The sequence below is a fragment of the Etheostoma cragini genome, chromosome 16 (genome assembly GCF_013103735.1).
Source record: "Etheostoma cragini isolate CJK2018 chromosome 16, CSU_Ecrag_1.0, whole genome shotgun sequence".
Lineage (NCBI taxonomy): Eukaryota > Metazoa > Chordata > Actinopteri > Perciformes > Percidae > Etheostoma > Etheostoma cragini.
The window spans coordinates 14,042,180-14,062,615 of NC_048422.1; the positions used below are offsets into that span (position 1 = coordinate 14,042,180).

At 37.8% G+C, this 20,436-nt stretch overlaps 1 protein-coding gene across 7 annotated transcripts in view; it reads left to right on the forward strand.

The window, feature by feature from the left end:
* The window catches only part of pdlim5b (PDZ and LIM domain 5b), a 36,531-nt gene that overhangs the window by 3,725 nt on the left and 12,370 nt on the right, over positions 1-20,436 (forward strand). For all 7 annotated transcript variants that reach the window (XM_034896921.1, XM_034896922.1, XM_034896923.1 and 4 more), the window contains exons 2-4: positions 2,600-2,705; positions 12,099-12,250; positions 20,218-20,251. In XM_034896921.1, coding sequence (XP_034752812.1) covers positions 2,600-2,705; positions 12,099-12,250; positions 20,218-20,251 — 292 coding nt within the window. The remainder of the gene's footprint in view (positions 1-2,599; positions 2,706-12,098; positions 12,251-20,217; positions 20,252-20,436) is intronic.

A 20,436-nucleotide genomic window follows, 5' to 3' on the forward strand; every position in this document is an offset into this window, starting at 1 on the left:
CCGATGGATATTGGGACTATAGTCATGTCCGTTACATATTTGCTATGTCACAACTTGTTCAGCAAAGCTGTTTCCATCACCTATTTTGCGCAAAACTCAAACACCTCAAGCAAGTGTAAAAACGTTTTTGCAAATTTGAGATTCGATTTTGCCCTTTCCATCAACATTTTCTAATGCGATACTTCTAAATGCACATAAAAAGAAGGTAGTAGAAAGATAAATTGCTTAGTTTAGTTTAGTTTTCCTCCAGCCACAGATTACAGTGAAAAAGTTGCATCCGCTTCTACAAAGCCAGAAATAACAGAGCAGATACTCAAATGTCATCAAAACTCTTAAAAAGAAAATCTTAAATTCAGCCCCAAATGAACTTCCCACGTTTTATCCCCCAGTTTCCTTTACTATATCTTCCAATTTGCTCAACAGAAAGGGTAGACCTGTAGTTCATTACACCAGAACTGTAAGTCTCTCTCTGCTTCTCATTTTCTCTCCTAAGTAAATTCTGATAACCACCAACAATAAACCCATCTGTTCAGCGTTAGACTTAGCTTTGCGTTTACATTTCCCACTTTTCCGTATAATTGCAATGTACTGTATTTGACATATAATGCTTGGGGGTTAGCCTTTTGATGTCATGTTTTTATGTCAACATCCACCCTTCCTGTTAGGGCAGGAAAAGGTGATCATTTTCCACATGATCTGTGTTTTTTCTGAAGTTGTGCATAGAGGATCACAGGCTGAATACTCATACCAGATATTAAAGTGTACTCTGCAAATACGTTTTACCAGTTTCCTCAATAATTAAACCTATAAATAAATGTAATAATGCACTGAAACATGTGACTGAACTTGACCTCAGTCTTGCCTCCGATAAAGCTTCAATTTTTCAGGGGAAAAGAGAATGCATGACAGACAGGGCTTAAACCAGTGAAACCTAATAGTGCATGAAATATTTTACTGCACCAAATAGTCTTCACTGTGTTTTAACTTTTGGAACTGTCCATTTGATTTGAATGCACACATGTATAATCAGGATATGGTATTTGTATCCATCCATGTGGTAATGTAGTTGATGGTGCATTTAGCCATTGAGATGTCTAAATGCAAGGCAAACCTGCTCTCCAATGATTTTTGGGTTGGCAGCGGAGCTCCATCTGGTCTCCCACCATCCAGGGTGTGTCTTGCCTTAAGGGTTAGGGTTACTCTGACCCTATGAAGGCTCTGCAGCACCACAGTTGCCTAAAAAATAGCCAATGCTAACTCAATCACCATTCTCAACCCCTGGAATGAGTGCAAAGGATAATATAGGCACAGGACTGTTAACTAGACCACTACTGGGAAGATAAATACCAGAGATATGATGCCTTTTCCTTCTAATGCCTAATTTATAAAATGCTTCACTTGACTCTGGTTTGATTTCCTAACCTCCTATGTATTGTGAGGGCAGGCCGACATAGAATATCTCCATAATATAAGTTTATTTTTTAATATAGTTGGTCCTTGTCTGGATACATTTGTCAGAATGTATTTCACAAGCGGCGGTTTAGATAATGAACACTGTGATCATAGGTCCAAAGTGCAGATGCAGTCCTTCTGATCTGAGATTCTTTTAAGGTAAACAAAGGATAGTCAGTGTTTACGTGCTATAAATATCCCTGATTTTTCCTTCTTTCTTTTTTAACTATTGGGGCAAGCCCGATTTTCCTGGAGGATGCATCAACAGCCTTAAATGCTTGTTTTTTTTCATTTATTGAAAATATATGAATACTTTTGTTGCTTTTTTACGCTTTTATTTAACAGTATGTGTGTGTATTTATATATATATATATATATATATATATATATATATATGTGTGTATGTATGTATGTATGTATGTATGTATATATACTGAAGTAATCCATTCTGAGTTGTGCATCAAAGCATTTGAACACTCATTGGGTAGCTCTTTAACTTCCGGTTGCAAATAAAAATCCTGTAATGCACACGTCTTTATATGTTATCTCTTACTCTATTGTTTCCCAGTCCAGTATACCTGTGCACTAGCACTTGATGGATAAAGTATATATGATACATTACATGCTCACTATTACCCCCATTGTAAATTGCATTGCCTAGAGACCACTTTTAAGAATTAAGATTGATACAATGTGATAAAGTTTAAGATAGCTATAATACCAGACAGCAGCCAGAAGAGGCCTGCAGTTTACAATTTACCAAAGAATGTAAAATATTTACTGTGTTTCATAAGATTTCCTATAACACAGTGGTGGAAAACAAGCAATGGCAGACCTTTAATCTAGACTCATCAAAGGGGTGCTTCTGTTTGGGGTTTAGCAGAATATGTGGTTTATAGTGCTCAACTTGAAAATAGTCATCTTTTCCAAAGGCCAGTTGTTGGCTGCACGACAGTTATAAATTACACCATAGGCTGTTTGTTTACATCCTCTTTTGCCTGGTATTCTCTTTCTCTCCTTTTGTATTCTCTCTAGTGTTTTGTGACACATACGGCAGTGTGTGAGTATGTCTCTTGGTGGATTTCATCCCACCTTAATATGGGCTAAAACACAATCTATTGTAAAATATATTTTCTTCTGTCTCTAGGTTAATCATGAGCAGCAGCTACAGCGTCTCCCTGGCTGGCCCTGCCCCCTGGGGCTTCAGACTGCAGGGGGGGAAGGACTTCTGTCTGCCCCTCACCATCTCACGGGTGAGTGAAACACACACACACATACACTACCCTTTACTCCATGACAGTCACCTCTGAGGAATGCTGTTAATGCTCACTATGACCTGAAAGTGATGAAAGTACGTGTGCCATCCATCTCCTGTGTAACAATCATTGCTGCATTTAGACACCTTCTCCAACAGTTTATGACCTCTTTCACTCAATCTCCACAGTCATGCCCTACCACCCGTCAAGGCTATGACTATTGTTATCACATGGTTACATTTCTGAACCGCAACCACAATATTGGTCAGTTCAAAAAAACTCCCTTAAATTTCTCGACCTTTCATAAATGTATTTGGAAGAAAAAGTATACACTGTAGCTGTTAACGGTTGCTGTCATTATAGTCATTCAGATTAGGGATGGTGCATTAGTCCTGATAAAAGGCACTGGAGATTATTTATACTGGGTCTGCAATGGAAGCATCGTAACCTGTCCTTAAACAATTCAAACTGGGATTTTGCTCTGGCTAACCAGGTCCTGTTGAGCCCTCTGCTGAGATAACTGCTGGACTGGAGGACCCACTGATTGAAAAACATGCCTGTTTATAAGACAGTTCCAGCTTCAGCTTATACAGTCAAACGGTTTATATTCATGGTGTAAGGGCCTTTTATGCTTGTTTCACAAATTTAAAAAAAGGCTGCAGTGCAGATTACTAATAGTCAAGTAGCAGTCTCTTTCATTCCACTGGTCTCTAAAGTATCTCAATTATAGTAACAGTGTTTCTTGTCAAATGGGATTGAAGGTAGGCAGTTTGTCTCTTCTATCAAGGAAGTCTGTGCTTTGTCAACAACTCTGGCTGCTGCAGAATGAGCAGTGTTATTCAGTTCATGCTGCTTCCTGTTATGTGATTGTAATCACTGTGTTATGACCGAGGTCAGTAACTTTATTTATTGTTGGCATGGCCAAGTTACAAAAGTTTAAAGGTTTGACATGGAGAGACATTACTTCTTTTCAACTGAAAACACAAACATAACAGAAGGGCTGCATAGCTGCTCAGATTTATATGATAATAATGGAATGATTGACTTTAAGTTTTCATAATGGCATGTAGCTGTCAGTAGAAATCTTGTCATTATATCTCAAAAACAGTACACAAATAAGCAAAACCACACTTGTGACCTGGTTAGTTGTTGGATCACATTGTATACAGTATTTAAAGATACCAAAGCGCCTAGCCTTTCCAGAGAGAAAGAGGGCAATAAAATCAGCATTAAATTGTGCCTCTTTTTGACTTTCAATTTTGCCATTGTCTGTTTAAAAAAATGCAAGACCAACATCTGCTCAAAATACCCATCGATTTATTCAATGTAGTTTTACTTTACATTATCATGAGTGCACTGACCCTACTTTTACACAGAGTTTTTACCAATTATAATTGAAGATGTACTTGTCTTCAGTAGAAATAAGACTTGTGAATTGATGACAATGGTTTTTCAGTAGATATAGTATGCTCCACTGTAAAATACAAACCCTACAACCACAGTGAAAATGAAAAGCAGATCGGCAACTGATCCCTGGCTGTGATATGTGCCATGTCATGTTTTACTAGAGATTTTGGAATAAAAAGAGACAGGTGAGTTGGGAAATGTTTCAAAAGAAAAGTCTGACAGAAGCCTTGAATCTGTTAAAATTACTAGTGCATGGAATGTGGTAGTTGGGATTATTTCTTCTTTTGTTTTGTGGGTTATTGTAGCGTGCAAGCTACTCTAAAGATTTGTGTCCACCAGCAGTCCTGTGTTGAGTCATCAGTGGTCTGGAGCAGGCCGCATTACAGTTGAGCCACAGAATACGACTCTCACAGCTTTTCATTTCATCACATTGTTGGTTAGTGACTGTGAATGGCACCATACGTGGCTCAGATTTCTTGTTATTGTCCAGGCGCCTGGAATAAGTTCCCCTTTAGTCTATTTATCTTCCAAATCCTTATGTCAGATAAGGCACAGCAAACATAACACACGCTGGACATTTACTCTTTACGTTGTTGTAAAGATGAAAAGTTTATATTTCCATTATAATACATCCTTTTCATTAAATCAGGTAGATGTCAGATCCATCAGTAAACTGTAATGATTACTTTATATAAGTTAAATGAGTAACAGTATTTACAAAGGGTTTAGTACAAGGTACATATCTGAAAGCATCTGCCAACAGTTTAACCTTCACTTCAGTTGCCTTATTAGCTCAGTAACAACAACATTTTATAGATCACAGCCTTACTTTAAAGTACTTAACAGACCCACAATGTTAAATAGATTGACTTTGCATCATCTATCTTAGATGTGATTGCTATGGAATAATGATGTAATGACTTTACATGTGCTTACCATATGTAACTGATCCAAAGATTACATATAGGACAGCATAAAAGGCTGGTTGCTTGAAAGACAACCACGGCCTGTTGTCTGGAAGGCTTTTTTAAAGGAATATTTGGCATTGGCCTAGTAATAACACTAAATCAAAGTATGAGATGGAGCACATGCCATAAGTTAAATGTTGTATGTGGTATTGATTTGGGATGTTTGCTAAAACCAAAACAACTTGGACGCCTGGGTAGCTGAGTTCATGTTTTCAGCTGTCAAAATAAAGACCTAAAATGCCCCCCCCCGCAAAAAACAAAACAAAAAAAAACACACCCAATAATGTAAGGATGACTTTAAGGAGGAAGGGGCCAGTTATGCACATCATGTGTGCAGGTGTCAATGTTTCTGTTCCACCAGACTCTTTTCGTCATCAGCATCTGTTGCTATTCAACTCCTTTTAAGGCATTTTTTTGGACAGGCTTCCACCTGGGAACAACTTACCACTCAAAATTATCGTAGGTTTGCATTGCTTAGGAAAAATTGAGTTTATCAATTTGGTCTTAAATTCACTAGATGAAGATTTTATTTAAAAAATACGTTATGTAAGAAAAGTTGATCAGAGCTGAAGTAATATGTAAGAAACAGTAACTCTACCCCACCCAAATGTCTGGTTATTGTAGGTCAGTTGGGGTTCAGCACAACAAAAATGTCCTCTTTGTGTTTGTCTGTTTTCCCATTGACCCCTCACTTCCCCCTCTTGTTGTTTGTGTCCTTGTGATTGTTGTTTTAGTGGCATGTGATACTTAGAGTGTACATTATCATATGTTATAATCTAAAATCTAATTTTAGCTCTGTGTTTGCTGTAGACTCTGAGCTTCCAGATTTGTTGTTTTTCAAGCACCACTATCATGTGTTAATATGGTGAGGGTACGTTCACTCTCAGAGAAGAGGATTGGGATGATGTAGTGTATCTGGGTAACCAAAATCAGCACTAGGGATATGAGATATAATCATATCTTGAGTCATTTATTAGAGCAAAGTGGACCAGAACCTTCATGAGATATGCTTTGTGAGTTTTCAATGAGAAACGGAGACATCTGTTGTCCTTTTGCAAGCATTAATTGAAACTTTGAAACACCCTTTACTGCACTTTTTGATCCAACTGCAAACATCCTTTGTCATTCACTACTTGCTTTACATCACGGAGGTGCTGAACTTGGAAGGCTTAGCAAACCGGCACTTTAATTTCCTCTTTGCACACAAGTAGCGCACAGTCTGCACACACGTGCAACCAAGCTAGATTTGTAGAGCCAAGAGTGAGGATAACCTCCAGGGACGTTCAGCTACCTAACAGTTTTAAATTGAGAATGAAATAATTATTATTTCCCACCTAAAATATAAGCATTCAGAAGATATTGTATAATGCCATCAGTGCTAATGTGCCTGTCACTGTGCAAATCCCTGCCTTTTGTCAGTGATTTACAAGTAATACAAAAAGAAGTGTGTCTCACATTGAGCCATAACTTTGGTTGAGGTCCAGTCCAGAAAAAATAAAATCAAGCATTTAAAAAATCCCCTGGAATTCCAGGAAACTATTGAGAAAGCATAGCTGTTTGTCTGTATTTATCTGACTCTTGAATTAAAATAGCTTTAGCATTTTTAAATGGAAACTGAAATTTAATAGAAACCAGTTATGTCTGTCTGGTATGTCATACCCTTGTGAATATACGCTTCACAAGGCATATTTTATAATCTATGGGTCTATTCAGGGTCCTGAAGATGTGTTCAGGTTACCACTGGGTTTAGTAGAAAACAGTTATCTGCAGTGTGTGTTTGATCCCAGTATGATCTCCATGGTGTCTGTCTAGAGTTGTATATAGGGCATCTGGTTTCAATCTCCATAATACTATATGGCAGAGCTATAAAGAATAACCAAGCTGTCTCTTTTTTGATTTTGGTCACTCACACTATTTTCTTTTGTTTTGATGAAAGATATTTAAGGGAAAATCCACTTTTTCTCAGTTTGAGAAGACATACAGATGAGCCCATAGTCTGTGAATTCATTGACACAATAGGCCACTGCACATGAGCTGTCTTCATTGCTGCAGTTTGGACTACAACCTATGTTTATTGCTGCGTCAGTTGGAATGAAGACATCATCAACAATGATAGTCACTCATGCTTGATAACAAGCATCCAATGTTACAATCTTCCGGGATTAAGTTGCAATATAAATGCAATCCATTTAACATTTTCCAGTCACTAAAAGAAAAAATAATCTTGTGTAGTCAAGCAAAATATGTGTTAGGATTCCAGTGGTAAGTTATTGTTCTATTGATGAGCCTGTGTTGTCTTAGATACTAACTTGCAGAGCGACTGTATATTCTGCTAATACGGTTGTAGTATTCTGTTTGTGTCAGTCTAGTCATTAATACATTTAACACCCTGAACATTTTACAACTCAACAATCATAATGCCATTAGGCTGAAACTAAAAAAAGCCCAATTTAAACCCCACAGGAGAGATGAATACATAAGGATGGAGGTGGAAACCTGCACCTGGCTCAAGCGCTGCCATGACTATAAGCCTTTCCATATCATCTGCCTCAGCAGCACTTGTCAGCCTGGTTTGTTTCTGACCTGACTGAAGAGCATTTTGTATTCAGTGAGGGGCTGATACAGCTTTGTGTTGTTTTGTTTGCGTTGTCATGACAATTTGACCAAGAGCTCGTACATAGGTTCACTAGGCATCTTGTGTTTTCCAGCAGCCTGACTGATGTAGTAAAAGACTGGGGTCAAACCATGACAACCAGGGGTTTACCTCTGTTCAAGTGGCCTTAATTGCGACGTTTGGCTTGGAGTACTTGCTATTGGTGCCGTCCCAACTGTTGTATTGAACCTACTTCTCATCCCTCTTCCTTATTTTAAACAGTTTGCGCTATGTGTTACAGTTGCAAGCATTAAAGACAAGACTTCTCTTGACAGTAAACTGTACTTTATGGCTTCTGCCTTTGCTATCCCAGCAGGTTGCTGTGTGCTCTGTTATGCTCACAGATTCATCCCAGAGATTCTGCAGCGTAAACGATTTCTTTTTGATGAGCTTTACAGGTTGAAATGGTGCAGTCCTGCCTATGAGTCAATCTGCGTTAGCCTTGTTCACTTGTAACGAAATAATGGTGGGCCCAAGTCCTTCTCCATATAAGGTTCTCTGCCTTAGTCTACCCTACGCAGACATGACATGCCTCTCACAGGGCTCCAGCCTTCACCACAAGACACTTCCTGTAACATGACTTCTCCAAAGTGAAATGACCACAGTCCTCTTCCTTACCCCATAATTTCACTGAAGGCAGGAAGTTAAACCAGCATGGGAGATGATTAATTTCCCACTAGTGCCGAAGTGTTGTCCTAAGTGTGTTTGGTCTTCTTCTCCCATAAAGAGTTTTTGTGTGAAATTTAACAGGTTTGATGCAACAGTAAATCAGTGGTTTTAAAAGTACAGAATTGATCTGTCTAGTGAAGAATTCCAGTGTTTTTTTGTTTTGTTTTGGCAGCAGCCACTAAAAGAGAATATCTCTGGAGAAACACTGAAGGTTATAAAATGAGAATCTATCAACTACTTTACAAAGCTGCTTTCTCTCCTAACAGTCTATCTGTGTTTAGCAAATTATAACTCTTAAGTTATATTTTTTCATTAATTTATTGACTTAGTAAGGATAAGTTGATTATTGAGGTAACATCTTAATCTTTTTGGAATTAACTTTTTTTTGTCTTATTTGCTTTTATTTCTGATTTTGATTATGGTGGTATGACAGATGGAAACAATGAACTGTTAATCTTTCTAGGCTTCTGCTCCACTTCTTGTGTTTTTGTAATTAGTTGACAAAATAATCGACAAAAGATGAAGTTCTTCAACAAATATATTTTATACTAGGAATACATCAATGGCTTTTCAGCTAGTAATATGGTAATCTTCAGTGTACTTTAGGATTTGCTGTAAGCCTTCAGATAAAGGTGCCAAGTATTGTGCAATATGCTGTTTTGAAGCTGCATTTGTAGGAGTGGAGGAACTTTCATGTGTAGTTTGGAAGAACTAGCCATTACTTGTAACTGCACAGCAGTAAAATCAGCAGTGTGGAGAAGGCCACAGCAGCACCATTATGTGGCTGGAATCCCATTCATGTAAGCGCAGTTGGAAGTAGACTTCATTCATTTAGAAACATCCTTCTTCTCTGCCAAACTAACATAAAGCCCTAGCTAGTAGCCTTTTTAGTCTTTAAATTAAAATATTTTGTGTGAAATGGCCTCTCTGGACTTTTTCTATTTGACCGAGCAATATTCAAAATAGTAATTTGTGTTTTTTCACAAATTTGGATTAAGCACACAAATTACATAATTTGATGGGGTTGACAGTATTTGGTTAAATCATGTTGCTAAAACATCCTGTTCTTTTCAGAGAGTTGGAGTAGCACAGCCTAAGTTCCAGTTCAATAATTATCTGCTCTCCGTCACGAGTGCTTCAGACCTTGATTTATATTTATAGACTGCGGATGCCAGGGATTCCTACTGTAACCTCTATTTGCTTTGTATCCATGTCAGAAAGACGGTGTTTAAAAAAATGTGGGATTTATAAAGTGCTCTCTGTTCACCACAGACTGAAGCATTAAACATTGTGGGCCACATATAAAACACATATTTTTATGAGAATGTTAAAAGAATGTTACTAGAGTCTACTCCTCTCTTCATGTCTTGAACTAGTGTTTGAGGAATTTCCATATATAGAGCTGTATAGTATTGTCTTTTCTCACATCCATACAAGGAAAGAACTTCAGATCGCCTTTTCCCTCTCTCTCTTCCTCTTTAACAAACACACAATGAGAGGGAGACGTGACGTGATTGCAAGAGAGAAGAATCCATGTCTCTGGGACGTGTTTATCAACAATCCAGCAGTTTTTCCCCCCTGCCTGTCTAGGAGAATAAGACAGAGCCAGCAGCACATGCCAGTTATCTCTGAAGAGTGCTTACACTCTCTTTATTGGCTTCTGCATTTGAAAAGCAATGAGTTATTTTATTGAAAGCAAATGAGTCAGAACAGACTCATGTGGCAGGTGTGTCTATGCAGGACGCTGAGCGAGTCAGTTGAAGCTGTGTTCATGCCTGCGTAGTGAGGACACTGCCCTTTGTGAGTAACTCTTGGCATGTGGCTGCACTATAGGTTTCCAGGATGTTGGTATGCATACATCAGCCTCAGCTATGCATTCTACGCTTCCCTCTACTGATCTACTTGATAATGACACGAGGAAAGCAAGGCTCCAGAGTAAATGTGTTGGGTCACTGTCACTTCCTCATTCTTGGTCTACCTCCCTCCTACTCTTTTCCCCAATGTCATTATGAGGGTAACACAATGGCACATTCTTTACGTCTCATTGGCTTCTTTTTTAAACCAAAGGGGAAGTCTTTTTAGAGATACCTAACCTGAATGCATTCTTGAGCAGTGGGGAAAGGAAATATCTTGTGTTTGTGTTCCCTGCCTAAATCATGACTTGTTCATATGAATAGCTACTCTCAAATGTGTTTAAAAAAGTGGAAGGTCTTTTTCATGCAATAAATTATATTTGCTCATTTAAATGTATTGTAGATGGCAGTGGGGGAACATTTCACTACTTCCTGCCATTCAATTTCCAATTCCATATTCAACACTTCCTAGAGTTGACAGTTAAAATCACTTTCCTCCCATCATTCTTCACGCTGTTTTCATTATACTCATCTGTTGCTCAACACATTCACAGATCTCACCTGAGGGGGGTGGGTGTTTGTGTGGGTGTGGGTGTGGGCTTCCCATGTCACTATTTTAGGTGTTTGAAGCTTCAGGCATGGATAGAAGAAGATGGAAAAGAATATAGAATATCTTTTGTCAATAGCACTTAACATGCACATAAACACATGTTATGGGTGAGTGAATTAGTCTAGTTAAACCGTGTTCACTGAGATCAGTTGACACAAAGACATGATCCTAACAAAGGCAGCATGACATAATAAGTACACAGAATTCTTTTTTGTTCCTGCATGATTGCACAGGTTATGAGCGGTTGAGTGATGGTTGAGGTGTGCAAAGCCTTATGTAATCACTGGTTGCTCACCACACCTGGTAAAGAGTCATCCCTTTGTCATTGTTTTCTTACGTTACTTCCTGTGTGTTAAATGTGAGTGTCAGTGTGTTGGAAAAGGGATAGTACAGTGATAAACCTCAACCATACCTTACACTACTTCCTGGTAGACAGACAGCTGTAGAGCTTTAAGCTTTTAAACCCTTGCTACCATACTTGGAAGTATTGAATGATTCTACCTCTCAAAATGGGGAGACTTTTTATATTTTCTATGATAAAAGCATTCAGCTTTTCCAAACTTTTTTTCATTTGTTTTAGAAAAAAACTCTAGTTGCTGTTTAATTTAAATTCTTGAAATACCAGTTTTACACAGCATGTACAAAGGCTTAAAGGAGCCAAATACACTTAGCTCCCAAAGGAAAACCTGCTTTAGACCAAACAACCTTTGTACTAGCCCCTTTCAGCACCACATTAACAGATGAAGAACACAGCAAAGAAAACCTTGGAGTGCTTTTAAGCCTCTAAATGTCCTTAAGTGACCAAGTATATGTAAGTGAAATATATAATGCATACTCAAACCATTTTGGTGGTTATTTAAGTCAGCATTGCAACTTGTTTTGGAATGTGGAATCTTGTCCCATGCATGTTGTGGTGTTAAGAATAAAATGCCTAAAATCAGACAACAGTTACATAAGATAGGAAACAGAAAGGAGAGCCCAATGCTTAGTGATGACATGAAATAAATCCTCACAATACGCATACACTTGTTAAATATTTTTCTCTAATTCATTTTACTAAACTGCACATTCAAACCCTAAAGTTCCAAATATCAACACAGCACAAGCTTAAATAATGAACAAGAAGAGGAGTTGATGTAAATAATCGCTTAGTGAATACTCTTTATTTGGTGCAAATATGTCAATGATGAGCTTGTCTTTTAATTAAGGTTCTGTTGTGTGTCATTGCAGCTGACCGATGATGGCAAGGCAGCCAAAGCCAAGATGAATATTGGAGACATCATTCTGTCCATTAATGGCATTTCCACAGACAACATGAATCACCTAGAGGCACAGAACAAGATTAAGGCCTGCACAGGCAATCTCAGCCTCACTCTACGAAGGTAACAGTTGCACACATGAGCACACACTTTCTACAACATAATCTATGGATTTCCTCGCTCAGCAATGGAATGCATACTTTGTGGTTTTTGCCTACCAGTGTGTATTTAAGCCTGTTTAAAGAGCTTGTACAGATATATGTATTTGAAGCTGCTTTTCACTGTACAGTGAACAGAAAGAAAGATATTTAATTTAAGGTTTATTTGTGTGTATATTGTATTATTTAAAACAGATGAACTCCTGTTGTGCTAATTTAAAACCGCTCAGTGTTTCAGCCACAGCAAATGCTATAGTTTGGGAATGTTAAAAAAACTCAATTTAAATCTAAGTTTATCTTTTCTAAAGTTATCTTGTCATCAGCATTATAATTAGACCATTGGCTAGCAAGCATAATGATGGATTTATATTGATTCCCTTGTGTCTTGAAAAGTTCATTTTAAGATCTAGCAATTGTAAAGTTTATAGTTTAGCATGACATTTCAGACTATATTAAAAAAGATCCACAGAGAGAGGTTATTAATTAATGGTTTACACATGCTCTTGCTGGCTGTGTAGTGTATGGCACAGAATCTGTCAAGATCAGTTTTGGTTTGATCATGCTGAGTTTATCAACTGCTGCTCCGCTTCTCCCATTAGACAAAAGGAAGATCCTGGTATTCTGGGCCCCTTGAGTATATTAAAGCTATAGTGCAGTACCAGGAGCACTTCAAATGAAAGCCCCTTTAATATAGCGCTCTGTAAAGCTGTAATATATGCCTCAATGAAAAGAAAACAGGGAATACACTGAGGTTGTCGTTAAATTTGTCCACCAAGGAAAAGTTTCTGTCCAAACTACTTTTTATAGTCTATATACAGACTATTCTATTTCACTCCTTGGATGCCTTGAGTTAGTTTTGTAGAAGAAGAAATAGCTTAATCGTAAAAGGTTTTTTTCACAGGCAGCAATGCAAGTCAAAGAGCAGTCCACTTAGCTCAGAACTTGCTACATGGAATAGCTGTCCATTTATTTTTTCTTGAAGATGAAATAAAAATAAAAAAGAGTGATCCCTCTTAATGAATTTGAACCAAACACTGACATTTCCTGAAGCCAAGCATAAAGAAGAAGAACTTTAGTGTGAGACACAAACAAATGGAGGCAAAGCACGCACACTCTCCAAGCTGTAAAACATGTTGACAGAAAAACTTAAACCCTGGTTTGCATGTCCTGTCATTTCCACACCACATCAAAGGAGAAAGGAGATTCTGTGTTTTAATCTTGGGAAAATAGTCCTAAAATAGCCCTGTCCCACAGCTGCATGTAATCTACTGTGGGCAATGGCTGCACAATGAAACATCAAACATTCTGGTCTCACAGGACTTAAAATCACCCACTCAACAACAAAGGTTTCCTCGTTACAAATGATACATGATGGTTTGCCTCATTCTGGCGCCATTTTTCCGAGGATGGTTTGCATGCTGTTGGTATTGCATGTCCTTATTCCGTGACACAGAAAAAACAATATTAATACCACTTTACTGTGTATTTAATATACAGTACATGAATACAATGTTTTTTTATCAAAATTGCTTAAAAATGGCTACTTTTTAATTGGGAATTGAGAATGAAATGTATTTTATTTGTGCAATGAACATCAAAGGAAGTGGGATTAGACTGTCACACTGACTGCTATGCTGTTGTCCCCTAAAGTTACAAAGCTCCGTATAATATATGTGGCACCGTAAGAACACTATTTACCTAAAATAATTATCTCTGACATGGACCACTTTCTCCATCCATGTTTTCACATTTGATTTATGCTTTTAATGATCACTGGTACAACTTTTCTTACCATAATAGCATTCAAAGAGTGCTTAGAGATGATTAATGTGACAACAGTTCTGAACCATTATGTCACTTTGTCATAGTTCACATTCTTTGGGTGGTTCCCTTGAATGACGCCTTGCATCCAAACTTACATGATGCAGGTGTGTAGAAAAACATTGTACAGCCTTACATGTATTCACAATTGTATTGTATTTATTTAAAAAGTTCTTAAACGAAACATGTATATACTGTAACCTCTATTAGGCATCGGCCAGTTACCAATTTAAGGTATACTGCGGTTTGAAAAGGTCACGGTTTCAAAACTACAAAAAATTATACCATTCCTCTGTATGAGCTTTTTTTTTACGAGTCTGCAAGGACAGAAAGTCTCTCTCCATCTCTCTCCAGTGTGCTGTGTGTTTCAAAATAAAATACATTGTGCTCAGTGAAAAACATTTTTTTTTTTGCCCAGACATTTAAATAATAGTACATTCATAGCAGTCCTTGCAAGGTTATCATACCATTTTCACACTAAAATGCTCAGCTCTATGCATTGATTTCACTATCTAGGGCTAGACAATATTGTCTATCAAAGTAGTCTGAAAGAGATAACACATACAGTTGTACAGTAAATAGTGTACATTAAATAGAAGTGGTTATACCACAGTCACACATCATGTTTCCAAGTTGTAATATACAAATAAATGCTATGTTTGCTATTGCAAACCATGCAGTCTTTCCATATGTTGTCAAGCCAAAAAGACACTCACGGTCATTAATGCCAATTTGTTATAAGTTATTATTTTGTTGTTGCTAGGTGAGGGGAAACATGTTTTTAGAGAGGAAATGGATTTGGGTTTTGGAAGTACTTTCCTCATACTGTCATCAACTGTCAAGATGAGTCTGAATGTGCACATAGCTGTTATGTATTTTGTGAACGAGGGAGAAACCAAGTTTTCCTTTCCAACACTGTGGTCTCAGGGAAACGTGTCAAAACAACATCTGACAGCACTCGCCAACTTTGGCTAATATAGTAGTATTCATGAACAGAAACGTTTTGGTTTGGGAGAGAGTTCCACTTCAGAAATGACCATCACACATAGTCCTACATGTTACACATAAGATTTACCGCAGTACAACATGCTCCATGTAGGTCAATACAGTCACAAGCTTTTTTATCAAATCATGTTTTCCAGTCTTTCATCTTTTGACATGAACTCACATTTGATATGACCTCTTCATTTTATGGGTACATTTTGTTCTACTATCATGGAAATCGTGTTGCTGAGCAGCTGACAAGTTACCACAGGTGACTTTGGGAAGTAGCCTTATGAAAGTATGATAATTGATGTTTATTTATTTTCATTGAAATATGCAACACAGCACAATGAAACCCCACTCCCAAGAGGTTGTGGCTGGCTGTTTCCAAAACCTCAACGATCATACATATTAACACTGCTAGCTCTGCGATCCCACCACCTTTTGATATTTTACACAGGAATTTGTGTCAGCTTCACTTTGTGTGCTTCAGTGCATGCTGTTTCTGGGGAAATAGGACAGCGTGAAGCTTTTGGAAAATGTTAAGTATGTTAAATGTAGTACAAATCTATTAGATGAAATGCTGCCTGACAGAAAAAATTAATAACTCAATGTTCATTCACTAGAATTCATATTCACTAGTTGAAAGGTGGGAATCAAATACAACAACATACCACACTTATACTTTTTGAGATATCCTCTTACTTTTTCTACACCTTTCTTTTTACATAACTTCTTTTCTTCTAACTTAAGATTTACCAAAACTGCAACCTTGTCCTATGGAATGGTTATAACAGGGTGATGTAGAGGACAATCCAATATAGCCTAGAGCCCCCACTGACTCCTGGCTGCCTTAGCCAGATGTGGTGTCGTGGTCGGAAGAAAAGTAATAAAGGATCAGGGCTTGTTAATGTATTGCTTGGACCCGTCGTGCATTCATAATATACAAATATTAACTAGAAGTGCAGTTTATTCTGTTGTGCTTTGCTGCATCCAGAGATATTACCTCATGAGAACTCATCATTTCCCTACTTGCTTTATTCATCGATCCTGTCTTGATACAGGTTTGATAACTAAATGCATAAACTGCAAATTGAAATAGCTTCTCTCTAATTCTCTCGTTAACTTTGATTCCACTATTTGCATGCCAGTAGAAGCTCACATATGGGCATGGCAGGGCACATGGAAATAATTGAATAATATGAATGCCCTCTGTCACTATGATGCATGTGACTGCATGCGGACATGGACAAGTGCATTGGGTTTCTAATTGACACGTGTACAGACACAAGCAAGTATCCAGGCAACTGACAGCAGCAAAAGGCTTTCCTGTTACAAGCTAATATGCTCTGGAAATAGCAATCACAATTCTGTTATTGTTAGCACTGTCAAAGTTGTATATCTTTGCCCCTGTCTTTGAAAAGCATCAATCATCCTCATGGGCTCTACTTTAAAGAACATCATTCCCTCCGGTGGGAAGCTTGTTCTTGGTATAATATGAGGGAGCAGTGAGAAGAGGGGGAGCATGGAAAGACAGGAAAGACCATGTGTCAGGCTCAAGCTGTGAGTTTTGTCACTAAGCGGATAGGCTGGCTGCACAGAAAAACAGAAATATATTAGTTTTACATCCCTCTGATGGAGTTTTTGTTTTGCTTTCCTATGTTTTTTTTCACCTTGTTTTCCTTCTTCTCAATGCTTTGGCTAAAGTTTTCACGCAGCGGTAAATCTGAGGAAACATATTGTTCGCCAGGTCTCCAAAAGAGTTTTAACATTTATCACACAAGTTAAATATAATAGGGCAGGTCCTGTTCAACAAGTTTTTGGAATAATCTTTTCTCCTCATGACATTAATAGCATTTGAATTTGACTTGTCTCCACCCTCCATCATATGATATTTGTACTAACGCCCAGGCTGCTTTACGTAATATGATGAGTGAACAGAACTGTTTCTAGATATCAAAGCAAAAGACGGTGACAGATGCTTGAGGTCAGAAGCTCATTAAAGATGTTTCTGTGGAACTTTTACAAAATAAACTCTGTGTGAAAGTCAAGAAAAAACAACTCGGGAAATTTGAAGCCTGCTCTTATTTGAGCAGTTTTCCCTCCAAAGGTAAAAAAAATGCATACGTGAGTCTTTCAGCTGGTAAGACGACTGTGTGATGAGAAAGCCTTGACTATTAGCCTCTCCATCATTCAGTCAAATGCCACACACCAGACTGTTTCTCTTGGCCCTCAAAGAGACACGGGCAGGGTGGAAATGTGAGAGTCTGTTTTGCCCTGAGGCCTATTCTTCCAGTTAACCTCCTCAGTCTCTTTTTCGTGTGTGTGTGTGTGTGTGTGTGTGTGTGTGTGTGTGTGTGTGTGTGTGTGTGTGTGTGTGTGAGCCAAGTTGACAATTGTGTTGATTGAAAACCACACCCAACAACCTTTTTTTTTTTTTCTTCTTCCAAGTACAATTTTGCTTTCAAGATAATGTTTATTCATATCCTGAACTTGTTTATTAGCGTATATAGTCTTTAAATGTGGTCTACAAATAAATCTTGTAGATATCCGCATCTGTAATCTAATAAAACAAGACATCCTGATTAGATTAGGAGGAACCAACTGAAGAGTTCTGTTGGCAAAGCCATAACTGTATGTTCAACAGGGGCAGGATGTGTCTGTCTTATGAACACATCCAGTAGCACAAACTGTGGTACTTTGACATACAAGGAAATCAGATATTTTGTATCTATGGATATCTAATTAACATCAGAGAAACCCCATTAAATATAACATTGTGTCATAAATACTTATCCATCATAATACAGAAGAAAACAATATATATTTTGTTTTCTTCATGTTCAAGAGAAACTACTGTTTGATATATGAAAATATGCTGTAGTAACACATAGGAAAAGATAAATATATTTCTCATACTTTTTATTTATTTAGAAAGTTACTTAATGTTCTTCCCTGATTATGCTTAATTGAAATGATATGCTCCATGCGTTTTAGTAGGTATTCCCATATTGTTCCCAAAATTGCATCCCATGTACACTGAAGTTATGGCTTTTCTCTATGAGCATCTAGCCTTTTGAATAACCCTGAGAACAACAATAGTTAATACATGAAACATGTATAATACTTCATTGCAAATTACATGAGCACAAATATTTAAAATATGTAACATGTTTCTTGTAACTTCACATATTGGTTTGAGTGTTCAACAGTAAAGCACAGACAGTATGTTGCAGCTAATCCATTCAAAATGCTTAAACAGAAGCCATCCCCAGAAGGAAAAGTAGAACCATGCAGATAGTTGACATGATGCCAAGAAGACGCCTTCCGTCAGAATAACAGACCAGTTGGTGCCTTGATCCACTTACATTGAGATTAACCATGTACATGTACACTTGGATGCCTACAAGTAAATACATGATGCTCATATGACCACACACCCACCCAGTGTTGGTCTGTTTGTCACAGCAGAACAAAGGCAGGTCCAGATAGGCAGGACAGCACAGAGGGGCTGAGCTCAACAGATGTTCGCAGGACCACCCTAGCAAGTGTTTGCTCAGTTTTCTCTGGGAAAAGAATGACAGGGAGTGAATCCGCCCAGCTGCCCCTCTCCGGGCCACCGATGGCAGACATACACTGCCTCATTGTAGACTGTGTCCACATTTGTAATGGAATTTGCTGTTTGATCTTTAGACCTTTCACTGTTTCCCTTGGCATAGCCTGCTACTTCTCCATAAGCAATCCCAATATTACAAGTACACTGGAAAATAAGCATACTGTATATTCACTGCTAAAATTAAACTTTAAATGCAAGTATGGGCACAGATGATATCAACATCTGGTTGGAAGGTGGGGCTCTTTAACCTTATGTCAAACTCAGTTGTTGCGTCTCGGCTCAGTCAGAAAGAAATTGCTTGAGAGTGTGTTGACTATATTCTGAATATGGCAGACCCTAGCTCCTGGTCCGGAACCTGACTTGCTGTCTCACTGTCTGTTTTTTTGCATTTTGTTTTTAATGAGCAATGAAGGACACATTGTCTGCATGTCCAGACCAAATATTGGAGAAATTGTTAACAAAGGCGTCTGTCTGAATTTGAGTTTTAATTCCTTAGCAATGGAATCATGTTAAGACACTTAAGTTACCTGACAGGAACTTACGTTTTCCTTGTGTGACATGAAGGTGGTATACGACGCATTGCACTTAAGATATTTATTAACACACAATACATCCTTATGTGGATGTTTTTATTTTATTGTGATGTTGCGGTAAACAGTGCTTGCAAGTATTAAGAATTAAACAAAAGTTAGGGAATGAAAGGTTTGTTGGAGATTTGCTGTTTTTTTATCCAGAGCATCTCAAGAGAACAGATAAACAGACCAACCCCTCTCCCAGAGGTGATAAAACTGGGGCAGCTGCTTCAATCATAAGTGTAAATCGGAAATACAGCCAACTTTGACACTGGCCTGCATATGGACACACACCCCACAGTAAAGTGTGTTTACACGTACTGGTAGTTTTACATGTTTTAGCACCTTAACTACAAATTACATAAGTATTGGTAATTATCTTCCAAAGCAGCTCAGATTTGAACATTTCCCACTTTCCAGGCTGCCATGTGTTTCCATTTATTTCAGTGAACAATAAAAAAAGAGAGTTTGAACATTGTTTATTAAAGGTAATCAGTCCATCACTTGAAACACTTCAGTGCATTCATTTATTTAAAAAGTTCTAATTTTTTGAGCTGTTTTAAGGATGCTCTGACACACGATAAAAGTGTATCTACAGATACATGTATCTCTAACATAAAATAGATATAACATTAAATCAACATTGTGAATACAACAACAATAACAACAACTTAGACCAGTTTGGCCAAGAAAAATACTGTCCGATGTCTCTAAATATCACCATTTCAAAAATGTTGCCCTGAATTCAGTCCACAGCAGAGGACACAGAATAATCTGACCCTTTCTCAGTCCATCCTACAAACTGAAGTTTGACTCTCACGGCAGTTAGCGTGTCCAGTCCATTAATCTACAAAAATTAAACTTTATTGCAAAAATGATAATACATCATAAAAACATTGTGTGTACAGTGTTCTTATGCTTTTCTTTCTGTCTTCACAGACCCTCCAGTGCCCCTAAAGATGGCTTGCCTAAGGTATGAAGTAAATATTCACATAACTTTATTTTACTGAAAAGTTTAGCTGAATTTCATGTTGTTTATGAATATTATACAAATGCATTAAAGAGCATGCCTATTGTGCCCTTCTGAGATGTCAAACCACAGATTGGCTTGGCATGTATAACTGACCCGAGAGGCCACATTTTATAGCACCTTAGACT